Source organism: Leptinotarsa decemlineata, unplaced genomic scaffold (assembly GCF_025532065.1).
Source record: "Leptinotarsa decemlineata unplaced genomic scaffold, Ldec_3_MD MMD2_tig00026328_RagTag_RagTag, whole genome shotgun sequence".
Taxonomy (NCBI): domain Eukaryota; kingdom Metazoa; phylum Arthropoda; class Insecta; order Coleoptera; family Chrysomelidae; genus Leptinotarsa; species Leptinotarsa decemlineata.
The window spans coordinates 27,893,109-27,913,710 of NW_027412688.1; the positions used below are offsets into that span (position 1 = coordinate 27,893,109).

At 31.9% G+C, this 20,602-nt stretch overlaps 1 protein-coding gene across 50 annotated transcripts in view; it reads right to left on the reverse strand.

Moving 5' to 3' along the window:
* Positions 1–20,311, reverse strand: part of LOC111504582 (uncharacterized) — a 377,607-nt gene extending 357,296 nt beyond the window's left edge. For 49 of the 50 annotated variants that reach the window (XM_023159208.2, XM_023159186.2, XM_023159219.2 and 46 more), the window contains exons 1-3: positions 20,150–20,311; positions 19,652–20,016; positions 16,878–17,301 (exon numbers count right to left, since the gene is read on the reverse strand). In XM_023159208.2, coding sequence (XP_023014976.1) covers positions 16,878–17,301; positions 19,652–20,008 — 781 coding nt within the window. In that variant the 5' untranslated portion in view covers positions 20,009–20,016; positions 20,150–20,311. The remainder of the gene's footprint in view (positions 1–16,877; positions 17,302–19,651; positions 20,017–20,149) is intronic. The other variant, XM_023159209.2, reaches the window with a different exon arrangement.
* Positions 20,312–20,602: the final 291 nt, after the last annotated feature.

Genomic DNA, 20,602 nt, shown 5'->3' on the forward strand with positions numbered 1-20,602 from the left:
TCACCAATGCTTCTTTGAACATTTTCCAATCCTTCAGGAATCACAAGATGCCATATAATGAAAATCTGAGAATATCAGCAGGTATGAAAGACAATTGAAAACCCTAACCATTTTTTTCGTTTTAGTGTGACATCTTTAGCAAATAAAAGACTACTTGAAATGCATTCCACCATAAAATTTAAAAAAAAACACCATTCCTATAACCGTTTTCACTACTTGACTGTACTTCAATTCAAATTAATAACATCTCCAGTTGAAGAACGAAAAATAAATATTTGAAATGGATTCAACAATTTTGAAACAGCAGTTATAAATAATGATCTAAGAAGGCCTTTGACTAAATCGATCACTCAGTATTGCTACAAAACCTCGTTGGAGTCGGGGTAAATGGCATGCTGAACTGGCTTGAATCTTATATGACTGATCTTTGTCAAGCGGTTACAGTCGGTAACAACAAATCAAAATATCGTCTTATCACCTCCGGAGTGCCTGCCGTGCATGGCGTGCAGTGCACGCGGACGGCACGTCCAAGAGGGCGGCAAATTGAGCGACTCATCACGTAATATTCAAGGTCATTGTCCTATTGCCATTATTATTATTATATATTATTATTATGATGCCTAGTTCGTTCTCGAGACCTTCCTTCATATTCCAAAAGCATGATCCATTAGAGTCTTGATGATTCCTCGTTCGGTAGATTGATGGTGGTTGGATTCGTGATTCAGATACTGTCCCGTGTGAGTGAGTTTTCGGTATACAGATGTTTCCCACTTATTGTCGGACTTATTCACCAATACATCTTAGAATGGCAATTCGTTTTGGACCTGTTGTACAGGTGTGCTTCAGAAAGTTGTCTAGTTCTGGATTTCCATGGTTCTATACTATGGAGGTATCGTCAACGTATCTCGATCAGATTCAGGGCTTCTGTGGTCTTCTTTAATGTCCAGAGTTTCAAATCAATTGCGTTAAGAATTCGTCCTTCAGTTGGAAATAGCAGTTCCCTACACAGCATGGTAGTAAGTCCATGATCAATTCTTTAAGTAAGTTCGTTCAATCGTCCAGATTCTCAACTTCGGATAGCTTCCTCTGTATGATTTGAGTGCTTCTTCGACCGGAACGTTGGTGTAAAGGCTTTCCACGTCGAAAAGGATGAATTGATCTTGCTCCGTAACTTCGATTGCCTCTAGTAATTCGACAAAATGCCTTGAATTCTTCACAGAAGATGAAGTTTTTTCTTGTAGTTGTTGTATAATTGGAAGTAGAAATCTGGACAAGTTATGAGTAGTTGAATTTCTGTAACTAATGATCGGTCTTGTAAATTTTGAGTAGTTCATAAAGGTGAGGGGGCTTACTGTGGTGCGGTGTTAGCGATAATCTATAACTATACCAGAATCAAATTATATATCAATGATAAACACCACCTGGAGATATTGATATAGTTTTATTCTGGTATAAAATAAATATAATGATACACTCATCAATGTGCCAACTCTGCATATGTAGTCGTAGGGCGACCTAATCGGTATTGCACGAAGGCGATCAAACAGCTAGCGGCGGGCCTGTCTCAAGGATTACATCTAGGGCCACTCATATTTAATATTTATATCAATGATATAATCCAATGTTTTCGATTCGCCAATTTTCTTATGTATGCGGATGATCTAAAAATATACCATTCACTTTCAGATGTTGACATCACGCTAATGCACTAGGATATCAATACTTTTTATGATTACTGTGAGGTGAATAGTCTGAATTTTGAAAAGTGTTACCACATTTTGTTTGTACGCGAAGAAAACAATCTAAATGACTCACATCGAATATCTTCTCATATCTCACAAACTGTCACGGAAATAAAGGATTTATCAATAATATTCAATTCTGAAATGCTTTTCAATAAACATATATTAAGTTTCTAGGAGAACTCACAAAATGTAGCTTTCATAATGAGAATTTGAGAATAAACAGGATCTCCGTACTTTCTACATGTCATACATCATTAGTGTTATAAGTTATGACTCTGTAATACGGAACCCTGGATACATTTACATAAACTTGAAAGGGTACAGAATATATTCAAAGACTATATGTTTTTCACTCCACCCTAATAACCGTACCTACATTCGGAATGAACATATCAACATTTGCGAATAGAAGGAAAATTTCAGATGAGAAGTTCCTCTTTAATAATAATTCAGTTGATTCCCCTGCTATCTTTACCTCAATGCTCCTACGTATATTACTAGGCATCAGCATCCATTCCGTTATATTTCTCATTTTCAAAGTTTTCCTACACCTTGAAAAATATTTTCTTGCTACACACACTCGATTGGTATTTTGTGTGTATGTTTATGTATATAATTTTTTTCTATTTATATCATTTGCATTCACTCCATCTATATCTATTTATGGATATAGATTAAAATATTGAGAAATGACATGTCTGTTAATACTGTTTTGTTGGTTCCATTTATATTCCTTCTACATAACAAAAATAAATAAACAGAAACCTTTGACAAAACGAATCTAATTACTAAAGTGATTTATGTCTTGACTCGCAAATTGAACTGTTATCTGTTACTGCCAAGTTTTTCCTTTGGGAGTGTTTTCCAACAATTTCTTCAATTGTACAAAATACTAAAGAGTTTTCTCATATCTGATAATAGATTCGTCTACCAAAAAATGTTGCCTTTTTCATCTCAAGTTATCTCACCTAACAAGAAGAAAATAATTAAACTACCTTATTTTAGAAGTTATTCATACTCCAATCTAAATATAAGAAAAACACATTGTATTTGAAATACATAGTATTTGAATTCTCGAAAACAAACTAATCAGAGAAGCCTCAATAACAAACTAATCAGAGAAACCTCAAAAACAAACTGCAAGTTGAACTGCTTTCAATTTCATATCAATAGTATAGAAAATAAGGTTTCATTTCCATAATTTCAAAAGACCATTATTCACCCCAAATTTTCAAATTGGACTCGTTGCAAGTGTGTGTAGCTGCAGTATTGCCTCCTATCTTAATTGTTGAATATTGTCCACATTGCCAACTACAAATCAGATAAAATGTTGCATTTCCTACAAAACGAGGTTGGCTTTTTTTATGATTCTCAAGAACGGTATAAATCCTTTCCCTAAGCTCTATTGTTTATGAATTTAGGTATACATAATATGTGAAGTATTCCCAGTAATCAACATTTAAGGGAAACGTAAGGGCCCTTCAATTTTCGGGTGACTGGTCTACTCTCCGTATTTTCAATTTCCCCATTTCAACACCAAGCGAGGGGAACAAAGGTAAGAAATAGTTTTAAAGAACTTGAAAATCTATTTTTGCTGGTCCTCGAATTTTCAAATTTTCCAATTTTCCATAATCTTTTGTCTAACACTTTCCGAGGCATTTCCGGAGTGATTTGTTGATAATTCTTCAACCCAAAATCTCACTGGTTGTTGCCCAGATTATACTTTTTAGGTATCCTCACAACAGGAAATCAAGGCGTGCCAAATCTGCCAACCTGTGCAATGAAAAATGTTATCTAAACCAACAGGGTAATAGAGGATGGATGATGCATCTCCGTATTATTCCTTGTCAGTATTCAAATCATTTTCCGCAGCATTGAATCGAAAAAGGTGGCATTCTTTATTGGCCTACACAGTCACCAGATGTGTCACCCGTTGGTTTCTTTCCGTATGGATACCTAAAACGTTAAATCTACAGAACACAAGCAGCGCCTCAAAATGTAGAATGAATACAATTGGTAAGCATCTAAACCAATTCTAATGTTCGATGTAATAGGTGACATTTATAAATAAGACATCTTCAGGGACGGATTTAGGGAAGGGCAGGCGAGGCGATTGCCTCGGGGCCACCACAGGAGAGACCCCAGCAACTTTTACATTTTTTTCCATCATCACATAAAATACTTGCATATTGTTATCGATATATCAGAAAACCCTAAGTGCAAGTTTCCATTCCCTGTCAATTTTTATTTGATCGAACATTTCAGTGGCAATACTTTTTTCAATGTGTAATTTGTACCCACGAATTGAAGAGAAATGAAATAAGTAAAAAAATTCCAAAACTAGTTGACCCTACTGGTCATCCTAATAACTTCTCGTATCTTCGAGCTCAAAATTTTAAAAAGTATTCGGTGAAATCAATTGAATGGAAATTTTTAAACGACACTATCTATTGACCGCGTCGAATTTAGCCCGCTTTCTCTTTTTGAAAATTTTCAATTTCCTTAGCGTTAAAAATTCAACTTTTATAAAAAAAATCAAAGGGCCCGTCGTGTTCCTTTTTTCTTATATATGTTAGAGTAATTAGTTTTGAACAACCACTTTTTTTGTGGCAAAAAAATTAGGTGCCTCCACTAATTCGTTGCCCTGGAGGCCTCCAGACTCTCAAATCCTGCCCTGGACATCTTACTCCCATGCCAGTTAAAACTCATAGTTGATCTTTACCCTTCTGCCAATTTTCAATGACAGGTGAAAATTGACGATTCAAAAACCCGGAAAGGGGCCATTCATCAAACAAAAATCGGTGAGTCCTTGCATTTTCCTGAAATATTGACGCAATTCCTTATATCGGTTCCGTTTGGTCATCCTGTATAAATCAAAAAAAATACCGAAGGTTTTCAATAATTACACCACAGAATTGCTTTGACCTAAAGAGACGTGTCGACATAAACTATGAATGGTATGGGAAATACGGGAGCTCATATAAACTTCGAGTAAAATGTACACAGATTATTCCAAAATAAATATTTCATGTGAAATATTCGATCTCAACATATACGTAATATTTTCAAATTCAATGAAGAGGAATTTCCTGAAATCATATCTGCTATAATAGAAAAAAACTCTAAAAATTATCTAGTTAAAAAACTTTACATCGAACTTAACAATCTACTAATATCTCCAGCCGTAAAAATGACGAAATCCGCAGATTAGTTAAGTCTCACTGGCTTGAACATTAACTTGGATAAATGAAATCAATGCATTCCTATCTGTATTTGTACGTTCGAGCATAAAGTGAAAAAAATAAGAAAGCGAGTTTCAATGACCAACTTCGCAATGAGACCTGGAGAAAAAAAATCAACTAGTATTTCCCATACCATTTAAATAAAATTAAAAAAGCTTAACCTCTCCTACCTTCAATACTCCCAGTTCCAAAAATACTTACTCTTCAGCAACTGGTCCTCTTCAACAGTACCATCGAAAGAAACAGCCCTCAAAAATGAATATTTTGCCTAGCAGTCACATCATTTGGAGATAAATAAATTTCAAGTGAAATATAACGATACTGACTTACATAATTGAATAAATCTTCTAAAAATATTGTTCAAAGCAAAAAACGAATTGGTGTACTTCCGAAAATGCTGACCTGTCTTTCAATCTCCAAACATGAAAAATATAAATTGAAGAAGGGAATATTTCTAGAAGAGATATTATCTGAAAAGAAAGCTTTTTGGCGTTTTACTCCACAATCATTAAAACAATGGAAAAATTACAAAACTTGTAAGTGAAATTTTACCTCTTTCATTGTAGAAATCCTGTGAATGATCCTGATTTATATCCATAAAGATTGTTCGTACTACAAACTGAATTGGAAAAAAAAAGTTTTTTTTCTTTCAGTTTTCATCTGAAACATACTTCTATGAATACAAATCTTTTCAAAATGATGTTTTATTCAAGTTATATTTTTCTTCTTTTTTTTGAGTTTTCCACAATGTTCGTGGAGAAGTAGAAAGCCAAAAAGCTTCCTTTTTTCGAAATAATAAATGTATACGTTACACTGGGTTTCATCTTTTAATAATGCTTTTCCAAAACTGATACATAGGTTGATATTTCTGTATTAAAAATATACACATTATTGTTGTTGAGCGACATCTGCCATATCCTTCAAAAAGTTTTGAAATTACTTTTTTATTGAATAAATCGTATTAAGAAGGTACTATAATGATCTCAACAAATAATGAAATTAAATTGTTTTTGTACAAATATTTAGGTACTGGCTTGAATAGGACCGTTCCGTCAAATATGATTTTGTACCTTTTCTTTGTATATTTTGATAGAGCTCATCATCCAGAATACAATAGCAGAAATTTCAAATCGATATCTTTTATCATTATCAAAATGCTAGTGTGGGGTGAATGTGTGATTGTTGGTACGCGTTTGAACGACATCTGAACTAGTATAAAGAGAAGCATTTAATGTTAGAGAATGAAGGTGTGTTCAGTCCAACAGAGTTTCATTATGGCTGACAAGTAATTCAACTACAGGTAGACTTATTCATGGTTGTAAAATATTTAATAATAATGACCGAATGTTTAATCAAATTAATTGATTTGAAAGCGTTTCTGAAATCCAGTTAACTAAATCCAAAAAATTTGCACCAGTGAGAAACATTAATAGGTACCTATACATGGAATTTATTGCATCATTACATTGAAATTACAGATAATACTTTTTTTAAACTTTTTTTATCCTTTTTACTTCCACGCAAATAGGCACGACCAAGAATAATCAACTTCCACACCTCTTTTACAGCAACTGAAACTAATGACAATTCCTAACTAGTTCGGCATTTCGTATATCTGGTGACGTCACGTTCCCTTTCACTAAACCGCTACTTTGATGCCGTTTTCTGAAGCACCGGACTGATTTAATGAATTCCAACAGACAAATATTCTTGGCTTTTTGCCATATTCATAAAAAACCTTCCAAAGGACAATCAAATTCAAGATAAACCCTTTAAATGAGTAGATCATTCATAGAAGTTACTTTCAGATGCAAGCTGGAAGAAAATAATCCCTCCTAAATAAACGTCTGTATACAATCACAGAGATGGTTTGCATTACTTTAAAAAAAAATAAAGAATCGGAAATATTGAACCCATTTTGAAGAGTATGTGTACGACAGTTTTCATAGATATTTTACGAATTTTCAAACTAAAAAAAAGTTACCTCAAAAAGACTTCAGTTGAAAAAATTGATCCAATTTTATATATCGTGAATCACTTTGTATGTATGTCGACTTGATAGGTTACCAACCGTTAACGTACCTCAAAAAGACTAGGTAAAAATGATATTCGGTCTTTTTTGAAAAAATTGATCCAATTTTATATATCGTGATTCACTGTGTATGTATGTCGACTTGATAGGTTACCCACCGTAACGTACCTATTTGACATCCCTAAACTTCTGCATCCGTTAGGGGGACTCAACGCCCAAAATGAAAAAGTGCTATTAGAAAATTAGATAAATATTCATTTGGCGATTATAATTCTGAATAATAAATAGTAACCTAGTTTTGGATTGAGAATGTTAAATATTTAGGATTTCATCATTCAGTTAATTTTCCAATTTTGTAATCTCCGGATTTTTTTTCTAATTTATTATTTCATCATATCTTTCGAATCACTACTGATTTTCAATTTCAGCTATAGCAGTTGTAATTCAAAAGAATAAAGGTGAACAATGTTTTTAATGTGAAATTCAACTCTACTCAAACCACCGAATATCATTGTAATTTGATTTGTTTCAGAATTGAAGATTCAATCACAAGTAAGGATTCTAATGACCTGATTTGAGGTCAATTGAATCAAATATACCAATTTTTTGCATAAAGCCTCATTGTAAAAAAATCATTCTCTTGTTCGAGTGGGGTTGTATCTCATATTTATAAAACCACACTATTTTGTGACACTAAAAATCATAGTACTGAATCACCTATTTCTTTAAAATTCTATTTACAAGTAACAGGAAATTAACTTATTTGAAAATAACTAGAAGCCATACCTAGTTAGTTGATATTTCGTTTCAGTAATAAAACAAAGGTTTCAATTATTAGCAATAGAAATGTTAGAAATTTAAGAAATGAATACAAAGAACAAATCATTGAAGATAATAAATAGACCATATCGGATAAGGATATCATTTGGATGAAGCACATGTTTGTGTCATTAGTGTATTGTATATTGAGAATATTAAATAGGAGATGAATACGAATAAAAAACAAATAATACTAAAAAATGAACAATATATGCATGAACTACATGTCGACATCTGGCAGTAATGACAAATACACAAAGTAGCCAACATAGAAAACATACATGTGCTTCCTAGGAAATCCTTATCGGAAACCATGATCTATTTAGTAGCAGTCTTTCCAATTTAAATAATTATGAACAAGTTCAGGAATCTGACCTTCCTTCAATATTTCATATCTTAATGCGTTTGTGAATATATTGAAACATGAATTTCTCGGGAAAGGAAATTTTTGGCCTCCTACTTCTTTCTCTATCTTGACACAAAAAATGTGAGAATCTTACAAAGAAAGGAAGAAAGCAATCACTTTCAAAATTAATTATTTGAGAAGATTTGCAGATCATGCAAAGAAGTAACTTTCAGACACAAACTGAAAAAAAAGCCCTCTCGAAACAGCTATTTTCATATAAACATTGAATGGCACAAAAAAAAGTACTTTCGAAACATACTTTTATATGAACCCTGAATTATACGAAAAGCACCTTCCTCTACTCCGTTTGTATTCCAAACATTCATAATGGAATCGAATTATATATCATTCACAGGATTACTACACAATATAATGTATGAAAGAAGTAAAATTTCACTGACATGTCATCCTCACTGCTAAACAACCGATGTCATCTTTACTTCTTTCATTAACTATATTGCGTAGGAATCCTATGAATGATATTTAATTCGATTCCATTATGAATGTTTGGAATACAAATGGAATAGAGAAAAGTAGTGTCCGACCGAAGTTCGGTTTCGGTCGAGTTTCGGCAAAAAAACGGGTTTCGGTTTCGGCGGCAAACCTGCCGAAACTACGACAGAAACTGCATTCGGGAGTTCCCGCGCTGTGATCGGTCATGTTCGGCTTGTTAAATTTCATAGAAGTGATATAAGGTAACAACTCAAATAAGTAATTTATGTTTAATCTTTTTGAAAACCCATCAATAATATTCAAAAGAAGGATCTACACCTACTCAAATAAACACCCCACCTATTTTAAATATTTTTGAGGTGCAATTAATATGTTTTCTTAAATAAGGGTTTTTTATGTTGATTATCAATAAGTAAAAATGTCAAAGACAGCATAACATTGTGATTTGAAGATAAAAAATAAAGACTTGACTGATTATAATAACGTTTTCTTTATTTTTCCCTCAAAACATAATCCTTGTAAGGAAGTTTCGGTTTCGGCCGAAACTGAGACCATTGCCGAAATTCGGTTTCAGTCGTAAAAACCAGTTTTGGTCGGACACTACAGAAAACTGTTCATTAAAGTCGGCGTTCAGATAAAAGTATTTGTTTCAAAAGTACTTTTCTTTCGTTTAATTCAATGTTTACATGAGAGTAGCTGTTTCAGCAAGGCTTTTTCTTCCAGATTTGTGTCTGAAAATTACTTCTTTGCATGATCTACACATCTTTGTAAAAAGTTAATTTTTGGAGGATTCACACATTTTTTGTATCAAGATGGAGAAGTAGAAGGCCAAAAACTTTCCCAAAAATTAATCTCTCCTAAAAATATACCCTTTCAATATTAATTTCTAAATTATCGTGACTTACTCAGTATATCTTAATTATGAATGAATGGAGTTATTCAATTTATTATGCACTATACAGTAAAGGAAAATTGAATAAAATGAGACAATTCAGGAAATAAGATTTTTATTTTTCAGTTTGTTCCATATTGCAAATAATAATTATCCATCCAAGTTGAGCATGGTGCACCAAGTGTCCTACAGCAAACTCGGCCATGTCAGGTGGTAGATATTCACTCTCGGCAAAAGAAGTGGTGAAGTGATAGATTAAATATCCGCTATATAATTCATATGAAGAGAAGCGCTGGATCAAATTGTAACCACCAGAATCTTGGCTAAATTTCAGTGACCTAGATATTCAAAAGCGACTCGATGTGGGAGAAAAATGTTCTTTCAAAATGTTGATTGAGTAAGTAGTACGCCTTATCCAAAGCAGGAAACTTTACAATAACACTGAACATATCAGTTGACAATCTGATGAAGAGAAAAATATTGTGAAATGACAAATTGTCACCAAAAAAATATATATTACTTCTTTCAACGGCAGTTTGTCAACTAATGTTTAAACAAGATTATAAACCAAGTTCTAATGAGATAGTCAATATATTAACATGAATATCAATCAATATAATCCTAGCTTCATAACAAGAAAAATAGAATTTTTACGAATAACAGAATTTTGAAGATAACATCTAATTTTGACCTATCTACCTTTATATTAGAAATATCTCGGAAAAAACAATAGTTTGTGAGAAAACTAATAGCAATTTACTTTGAAATACAAATGAAATAAAGAGGTGAGAAAATGTATCCAATTAATTTAGACGTGCAATCAGCAGTGAATACACTCTTAATTGATTTGATACTTATAATTTCCTTCGGGTGTTCCTTAAACTTTGCAACTAACCTTACAGGGAACTACAAATCAATCACTCAATCACCACAAAGTTTTGATAAACAGTAGTATACAAATGATCTCAAAAACAAACAGTTTACCAAACAGGTTGGTGCCTTTTGTCAAAGAAAGGCTATGGTGAAGCAATTTTATTAAAAGCTAGCTACAGAAAGTCCCAAAAATTCGCATTAAACAATATGAAAACTACCAAACAGGTTATTTTCAACAATGTTCCTTGTTTTGAAAAAGTAAATAGTTTTAGACCATGCAATAAAATAAATACAAGATGCCATTCCAGAAATAATTCTAAAATGTATAATAAATTTCCTTGTGGCTAAAAATGTTATGCAATTAAACGAAGTGTGAAATATTTGACTGATCGTTACAAAATCTGTCTCATAAAAAAACGGCATTCACCTATGTTCTATATTCACAACTACTTTAGAAATTTCATATATTCTTACACATCCAATATATCTTTTGCAAGTAAACACTATCCATTCACATACATCTCTCGCAATCATATGTATCTCTCGCAAACCATATATATCACAAAATCATACATAGTATTTGTGAACATATCACATCTAGAAATACAGTTTTTTCGTTTTCATCAAAATATGTTCAATAATTAAATTCATTGTTAGTATGATCAGTTAGTAGGAAGTGTAGTATAATTTCAACTGAATGTTTCAATTTGAATAACAAGGATACATGAAAATTATTCTAAAATGACATTTTGTTGTACATACAGTACCCTGAAAGTTTCAGTATGCAACGAGAAACATTCAAGTAAAAAAACTGAGAAATTTTGAAAAAGTTGACTTTAGAAAACATATACAAATAAATATGAGACATTGAATAAAGTTATATAAACATTTACTGCTTTCAAAATAAAAACAAGTTTTCAGTGCTACATAAAAGTATGACTTTTACTATTTTCAAATTTTTTTTCCTATGAAAAATTGTAGTATTTCAAACAGAAATATAGCATATCGTGTGGATTTAACGTTCAAGTTGAAAAAGACATTTAAGTTAGTGAAAATCATCAAAAAGTAAAATAGTAACTTTTAAATTGTATTCTCGATGTTATCAACTCCAATGATGAATTCAATGGAAAAAGCAAAAGTGTATTATTAAAACAAGAAGAAATTACAATAATAACTTGCACTGATCAGCTGGTGAAAATCACATTTGTCAAATCCTTATACTTCAAGCCATGTCTCTAAACATGTTGTCCGTACAAGTTGGAAATACCAGGAAAAATATTTGTACCCTGTGATTTCAACCAACATTTATTTGTTATTAATTCTCCTGATGGCAATTTGGTTGACAAAATGTGGTGGAAATGGTTACAATCTGAGAATTTGATGAAGGTGATTTTCATTGCACTATCCTACAAACCTTTAGGGGTACCAAAAATACTTACCTGAATTGCTTACCAGAAGTTACACAGGGTCAATTAGAATACCCACTACCTTAAACATATCCAACCTATACAATACTGGATATCCTACAGATATTCAATTCAAGTTTTATTCAGGTCGAAATACCCTTGACATGAAATGGATGTTTATAAGATATCCCTCGGTGGCCTTGGAACGAATATCCTAAGGTGGACATTTACAAGATATCCAAAAAATGGATGTTCTCAATGAATGTCTTTTTCATTTTTAAAAGAAAAGACATTAAGAACACCCAGATAATCCATCTACAAACTCTAAACGACACTAACTTTTATAAAATCAATCATATGAGGTAGAAAAAATAACTACCATTCCTTGATTGGTTGTGTGTGAATTTATTGAAATATTCTTAGTTTGAGAATCACGTGAATCAAAATAGTTTGACATAAGAATGTTACGCTCGTTTCTTGAAGGAAATTTCATAAATCACCTTCAAAGCTTAGAAAAACAAATGACACTAAAGACGAATTATCATATTCCCTATATGAACTGGTGAAATATGTCCATTATTTTAGCTTTTGAAAATCATAAACTAGACATATTTCACAAATTCAAGACAAAGAAATCGAAGGGATTTTCTCTTGCCCAATAATTTTTATTAGTAGAAGTTCTACTAATAGTAGAAAGTTCTACTGAGAGAAACGACACAGCTACTGTCCGTAGTCTAATAATGGGCAATGCCATTAAAACCAACACAAGTGCTTAAGATACTTCAGGACATTATTTAAACTTCACAAATTTCTCATAAAATGTAAAACTCAAATAATTCTAGAAACAATTTAAAAACTTGTGGTATTCAATAAGAAATTAGAGAGAACAATATCCGGGCTGGTAGGCCTTGTTCCAATGAAACTTGTGCCAAACGTTTAGTCTCCTACTAAAGCAATCATCATAAATAATATATGATTTGACTGCGAGGATAAGTAACATCTCGAAGTATCAGCAACAACTGACAAGTCACTTCTCAGAGTCAACGCATTAAAGATGTGTGCTGCAGTAGCAAACAAAACATTTGGTACATTTTCCATTCGACCTTGACCTACCAACCCGAATTTCAAGCACTCTAATCTTGACGTCGTCCATAAAAGCCTATTTTAAAAGTTAGCCCTGACTTTGTTTTGCTCCCAGTTGAAAATTTTTCATAACAAAAATCTATTATTTTTCATTAAAATATTCAAAAATACAATGAATTTGGGACCACTGTAATTTTGAAGTTGATGTTCTGAAAAAGGCAACTGAAAGATCCAAAACATATTGTGTAAAATTTTCTCAGAATTCCTGCATATAGTGATTTGTTTGGTAAAATCTAACCATTCCGTTACGAAATTCATTGTTCAAGTAAAACATGCCAACAAATGTTCTCACTTGAAACTAATGAATTTTCAATATTTATTGAAGTGTCGTCAAAATACCAGGTTCATGAAGAGTATGTTAATGATATATAAATTTTTAATGAGTTCAACAAGATTTTTACAGTTGAGTCAGATTCAAGCTCGACTTTTAATTACATTGAAGGTTTTGCCACAGGAGATCCAGATGAAAACTGAAGGAATGCAATGGTTTGTGAAACCACAACAAACCACAACTATATGAAGAATAACTCTAAGTTACTTTTCAATTTCAAAAAAAAACACCAGGCAAAAATCAATACTCAGATCAATGAAAACACTCGAAAATCCTTCCAGATGAGTTTTGATTGATCAAATCAGATATCGCTAACGAATTCGCTCCGATATCAATTCATTAAGCAAAAAACATTCTGCAGAGTCTACAAACACTACAATCAAAATGAAAAAGTAATTCATTTTCATTTTAGTGCTTCAAGACAGGATTCACGCATGTTGATAATCTGTTTCAAAGTAATGAACATGATACTTGGCGTTTCTTTGTGAAATGAAATAATTTAGTTCTTTTGCAAAAAGGTTATAAAATGTGCATTGAAGACAGAATTGTATATCCGATTAAGATAGTAGGATCAATTGTTGCAAAATTATTTTGAAATCATGTTTTAGAATATCAGCCTACATTTCATGTAGATATAATACCAATAACAATTACATCTGGAAAGTAGCCAAGTAAAATTGTATTTAGCATTATATCCACATGAAATGTCACAAAAAAAGGTGACATCCAACCTTTAAATAGTATAAAACAAAAATCAAGCATACCTGAAAAGTAGACAGGTAGAATCATTGATGATTTATACCAAAAAAAATTCCAGAATTCCTGCAATTTCACAATGGGAAGTAATCATTGATGAAACAGCCTGAAATATGAAACTTTTTCTCATAATAGAGGTTTCAATGTCACACTTCACTTATGGAGGCTGGATTATGTCACGAAATATTTCATCTTCAATAGTGAAAAATAAGAAAAATTGCTATTCTGAGTAAAATATAATTAAAAACTAATTCATTTAAAGTAACAGTAAAACTGAAAACTTACAAAAACCACTTCATATGAAAAAATTCACTTACACAGAAAAATTGAAACAGTTTTACTTCTTTCACTAGCAAACTTCATTATATCGCTTGAAATTCAAGAGATTTGTGAAAATTGAGATTTCAAATTATGATACCTCAAATATTTTCCGAAGGATCACTCGACGGCCTGAAATGTTGGAAACAAAAATTCACAATATTTCAAATCAACTGAACCCTACTCAATTCATCAGGAGTCCACTATTTCCAAAATACACTGAAAGTCACTTGTGAAATAATGCTCTCAAATATTTCGTCACTCATAGGATTATTTTTCAAGGCAATTCAATTTTGAACCACTACAGCAAATTCAAATAAAAATTGTTGCACCTTTCAAAATCCTGAGAACTGGAAAAATTTATTTTATCCCCATTAGCCACTGCTACCCTTTCGCCCCTACTAATTTCACTAGCTTTAACTCTAAACAAAGTTAAGGCAAATTTGAACTGGAAATGGAAAATAATAAAAATGAATATTATTATAATTACAATAATATTCAATATAATACTTTCCAAACAATTTACCTCAGTGTTCAAAATGGTGTTCAAATATAATATTTTTAAACAAAAATATTACTTCTCAGAAACACATTATGAGTAACATTTTCAAAGGAAAATATTACTAACTTAGCGTTCACCTAATTGCTTGAAAGTTGATTCAATTGATTATTTCAAAAATTGAAATAAGCAAATATCCATCAACCAATACAGCTGAAGAATAAATGTATGTTCACTTTAATTACAATCCATCAACCAATATGGTTGAAGAATCAACATGTTTGGACACCACCACTAACTCAGCTTATTATCTTGATTTGATTAATAAAATAATCAAATCTATCATTTTCAGCTGAATGAAAAAAAATTTGTTTATAATAATTATTATAAACGATAATCAGAAATATTGACAAACACAAAAACATACAAAATGCTACTATCTAAAAACCACATAACGAACAAAAATGAAACAATCCACTCCAAGCAAAACCTTAAATAATAAATTTATTGTATTTGATGATAAGAATTGCAAATTTGCTGAATGATTGTTATTTAAGGTTATGCATGGTAAGGTCCTGAAAAAGGTGTAACTAAACTTATTAGAGATAATATATAATTTTAATGGATAACAAACTAATTTCAATTCCATTGACTAGCTAAATCAAAATTAAATAAATAATTTCAACTTGTGGTGTTACCAACATACTTTTTGGTTAAGAAGACAGCTCCAACATTATCTGGGTTATTTCTGTAGAACATTTCAATATGGAAAGCTTTCATTTCTTATTTAAAGTGTTTTGAAAAAGTTGTGACTATCCATAATTATATGAAATACTGTTATTTAAAAAATGTCAATGATTTTCCTTTCGTGAGTTGACCGTGTGTTAAACTATCAAATGGTATTTTTAATACTTGACACATAACAGATAACTTATAAAAGGGAAACTATTACATTTCATTACCATATTTCACATAATTTCAAAAATTCTTATAAAATTGTGAATATTCGACTTTTCTCTCAAAAAAAAATTAAATAAATGAAAACTTTCGTATTGAAATGGTTTACATGAGCGACCTAGAAAATGTGAGCTATTCCAATGGGAAACCATGTTAGCAACACTGCACAGGAATGATCTATTGAAAAAAAAAACATGGGGGTGTATTACTCGAAATACACATCACACAGAATTTTCCTAGTGGTCTCATCCTGTTGTCTTATAGAGTTGTAGGACTATCAATGATATCTGCACATTATCAAAATATATATTTTTCATGCTTAACTGAGGGATCATTTCAGGATCAAGTTTTGATTTTGACTGTACCCAAATATAACTGTGGTCTCTCATTTTCTCAGATAGAAACCGTTTATTGCCCAGTAGATATTCGAAGATTTTAAAATTCTTTGAAAACAATTTGTATGGAATCTCAGACATCAACAGTATGATATCTGTTTCTTACTAAGGAAGATCTTAACTTCATGAAATTTATGACATTACAGACGGACGTTCTTTGTTAGAAAAATTCAACAAAACTGTTATTCTTGCAAGAATCATTTAAGTAAAAAACAAAGGCCAACTAGGTAGGAAACTGAAAAAAAACATAGCAAGGAAAAGTACATGACTATGTTTTTGAACATTTCAAGTCACACCCTTTCAATTTTACTTACAAATGACCAGCAATCAGTTCCTAATCACAGTTCATCAGACATATATAAAAAAAATCACTGCCTCCCTCTGTTCAAATTGAAATATGCCTAATTTTTTTTTGGAATACAGTTCAACATTAGCTCAGTTTCTCGTCACCTAAACGCAATACTTCAAAAATTCAAGTAAACTGTCGCCTTCTTTCCTCAAATCCTTGCACCTATAACCGACACAACAGCTCAAAACTATAGCAACACACCCCCTGACCTTAGCTACACCTTCTGCAGGAACCATTTTGCAACCAAAACAGACCACCTACCTTGTCCTTCGCCTGCGCCGTCAGTACTGGTTCCTGCTTGGGGTTCTTCGTCCCCAACTCCGCTCTCCATCATAGAATAATCCTCGTTGTCGTCTCCTGCGGTATCATCCAAAGCGTCGTCACCAAAGTTATCATCCCCTGTCTCATCCAACAAAGACTGATTTTGGTCATAGGGTTCCATCTTGAATTGGATAGCAGGTTCGGGAGTCAATCCGACCTGTTGAACGGAGGCAACGGGTTCAGTTTTTGTGATTGTTGGAGGTAACGGTTGTGAATCTGAGGAGACACTCAGCCGAGGACGTTTAACTGAGGGTGTAGGTAAGGGCGCCGGCTGTTGCTTCTTTGGGCGAGGAACTGGTTTGTATTCTTCGATGGGGCGTGTTGGTTTCTCTTGTGGGTCATTGGCTTCAACGTCAGCAGAACCCTATAACAATTATACATTGTTAATTCAGTTAATTTTTTCTTGTCAATCTTTTTCTGGCATAAGAATTCTCACAATATATTTAAGACTCTTTAATAATGTCACTGATTAGCAGTGTAACATTTGGTGTGAGAATAATTGAAATTTTAGCAGGTCTGCAATAGTTAACTGTTGCATTGCAAGTTCAGCACATCAATGAGTACTCAGTTGTATATTCCTCTTTTTTTTCTCAAATACATTAGATTGAGAGCCTTCAAATGCCAAATAAAAAATAAAAATTTCTCAGCACATGACCTCAACATAAGTAGGAATAGTGGCCTACTATGCAAACTTTAATAAGTTGAAACTGGATTTACATTATAGTATATAGAACTTCCATTTTACATATGTTATTCAGACTACTACTCAAGTTTCCTCAGTTTTAACACCTGACCAGACAAAGTTAAAGGTTAACTGTAGCAGATGGGAATGAGATTGAAGTCTTTTCTAATTGTATATATATATATATATATATATATATATATATATATATATATATATATATATATATATATATATATATATATATATATATATATATATATATATATATATATATATATATAAACAGTTCATAGGATCCAAGTTTTCACATTTCAATTCATTTCTGTTCATTGCCAATTACCATCGCACTGGCCGGATTTACAGAATAAATTAGCCAGCTTGCATTCAAATGTAATCCATAGGAATATATGAAAACCAACTTACAAATAAATGTTTTTAGAATTTTTGGTATTCAACCTATTGAAATTTTGTTTTCATAACTTATAAAAATGAATTCAATGATAAATATTTTAGAAAAGGTGTAAAAAAGTGACATTTAGAGAATTATGTAGTAAACAAAAAAGCTTACATTTTATTGTCCTATAGATAATTTGAGATATTGAATTTTTTAAATCTAGAAGTAAAAAATCAGCTGTATTTTTGAAATAATCAGTTAAAAGTAAATATGTCTCTTACCTCTGCTCTTCACATAAATAATTTCAATCATAGAGCAACAAATGAAATGTAATGTCATAAAACCGCTTTATACTTTGCAACTTTTAGTGTATGCAATTAGTTGCTGCAATTATCACTGCAATTACAACAGCAGTTTTATTTTAAACTTGATAACTGATTGTCAAAAACAGTCTAGCATTAGTTAATCAGGGTTGCCAAAATACAGATTCATTCAACTAGGGCAAAGATAAGTAAATTTTTCAAAATTGGGCAAAATCAAAGGAGGATGAATTGACAAATACAATTTATGTTAAGGGCTAACAAAGAAAGATTTACAATAAGTAATAAATCTGTTTTGTCTTCTAGGGTAAAGCAAAGTGAAATTTTCAAAATCTGTTAAAATGTTTGTACTTTGACTTTTCATAATATTGAAAACAATAAAAATTCTAGTGAACTGAAGTTTTGAATTCAGGAAACTTTTAAAGTGGGTGAATGCTTCGTCACTTATCAATTTTCATTGCTAGGAGTTCCTAAAATATTTGTTTGATCATCAGTTTCAACTTCTGAGTGGCAGTACCTCCAAAAGAATGGGCCACCAAGTTTTGACTTCAGATTGTTCATAAGCTGACAAAAATATTAAAGTCAAAACAATGTTCAAAACTACTTTTAGTGGGCATATGCAACAATACCACAGAATTAAACCTAATAACTAGTAACTATACCTGTCAGTCAGATTTTGGCACTTTTTGTTGATCAAAAAAAGGATAAGTGCAAACAATGACCATAATTTTTCTTCATATGATATTTAATGATACTGAAAAATGTATACAAACAAAGGTAATGCTGGTAATGGCATGGAGAATTAATTAAAGTAATGTAAAGAACTCTTTATTATGCAAAATATTGCATGCAAGTTTATTTCATTTTATTGCCTAAATTTAAAGGGACATTCACAAGAATGTATATAATTGATGAAACATGTATATTCTTTCATTGTCCCAATGTAGGCATAATAATACATGATAAAAATTCATGTTTTCCTCCCTGTGACATTCCAATGAGATAGAGGTAGTGTTTCTGTATCAACTATTCTCATTCACTTTTAATTTGTATTAAAATTCATTATAATGTTATCATCCTATTCCAATATTTACTTTTAATTCATGTTTACAACAAAAATAAACATAAAAATCTGGTAAATACAAGGAAATGTATCAGATTCGCCATTTTCATATAAATTCACAGAATGATGAGCAAGAATATTGACAGAAATCGGTGAAGGTGGTATGGGCAGGTTGAAAAAAGGTGACAATAACAAATACTGATGCCAGAAAAAGACAGTAATTACAATGATTGATGATGTAAAGTAACTTACATTGCCGTCTCCCGTGAGTCCTTTGATTTGTAAGGCCTCGGCAGTCTTGATAAAAGTGGTTAAATTTTCTTGACTAACTTGTACTTCACCCTGATACATGAACTGTAGTAAATCACTTAAAGCTTCAAAACTAACGTCTTTCATGAAAACAATCGGGTGTTGACACGGATTTGATTTGAAAAGTTCTTTAAAATATGGACTACACACGGAAAGCACCATTTTATGAGCTTTTAAACATTTGCCTTGCACAGCAAGCGTAACATCAACCAAGTCTTCATTTTCCAACAACGAATTCATACCCGAACTCATATTTTTGTGGAAATTATCCCAACACAAAGAAAATTGTTCCGACGCCATGGTCGGATCTGAAAAATGAAAGAAAATAATTAATGGAATATCAAAAAGTGAAGCGGCTTCAAGACGCCATCATGGCGGCCTCAAACATTTATTAAAAACCTCCACATAAATAATTGTACACGCTCGTTGATAAAAGCTCACCTTTTTCGAAACGCCCCCTGAGTTAAATGTTTGGTTTCAACACACTTTCAATAAGTATTTTGAGAAATGCAAGTAAAAATTAATAATTACTTTCTTGAAACAAAATCCCTTTACACCCCTAAGAGAACAACGCCAACTTTTGATGAAGAAGGATATAGGTGTCGCTAGCGTTTTTATGGAACACGGATATAGCAGGTACCAACATTTAAATTTGAATTTGGGGAATTCTATTGAAAATTTTCAACTCAAAATATTTATTCATGTTGACAATTTTCAGTTGAACCATTCATTACTGCGAGATTCGATAAATCTAATATCCCAATTTTTGATTAATCATCTTCTGACCCTTTTTCGAATTCACAATATTCCTAAATGTATAGCACCAATAAACAGACAATCGCGCCCTAGTCTTAAGATGATTAGGATTTCCACGGGTCAAGTTGTATAATAATT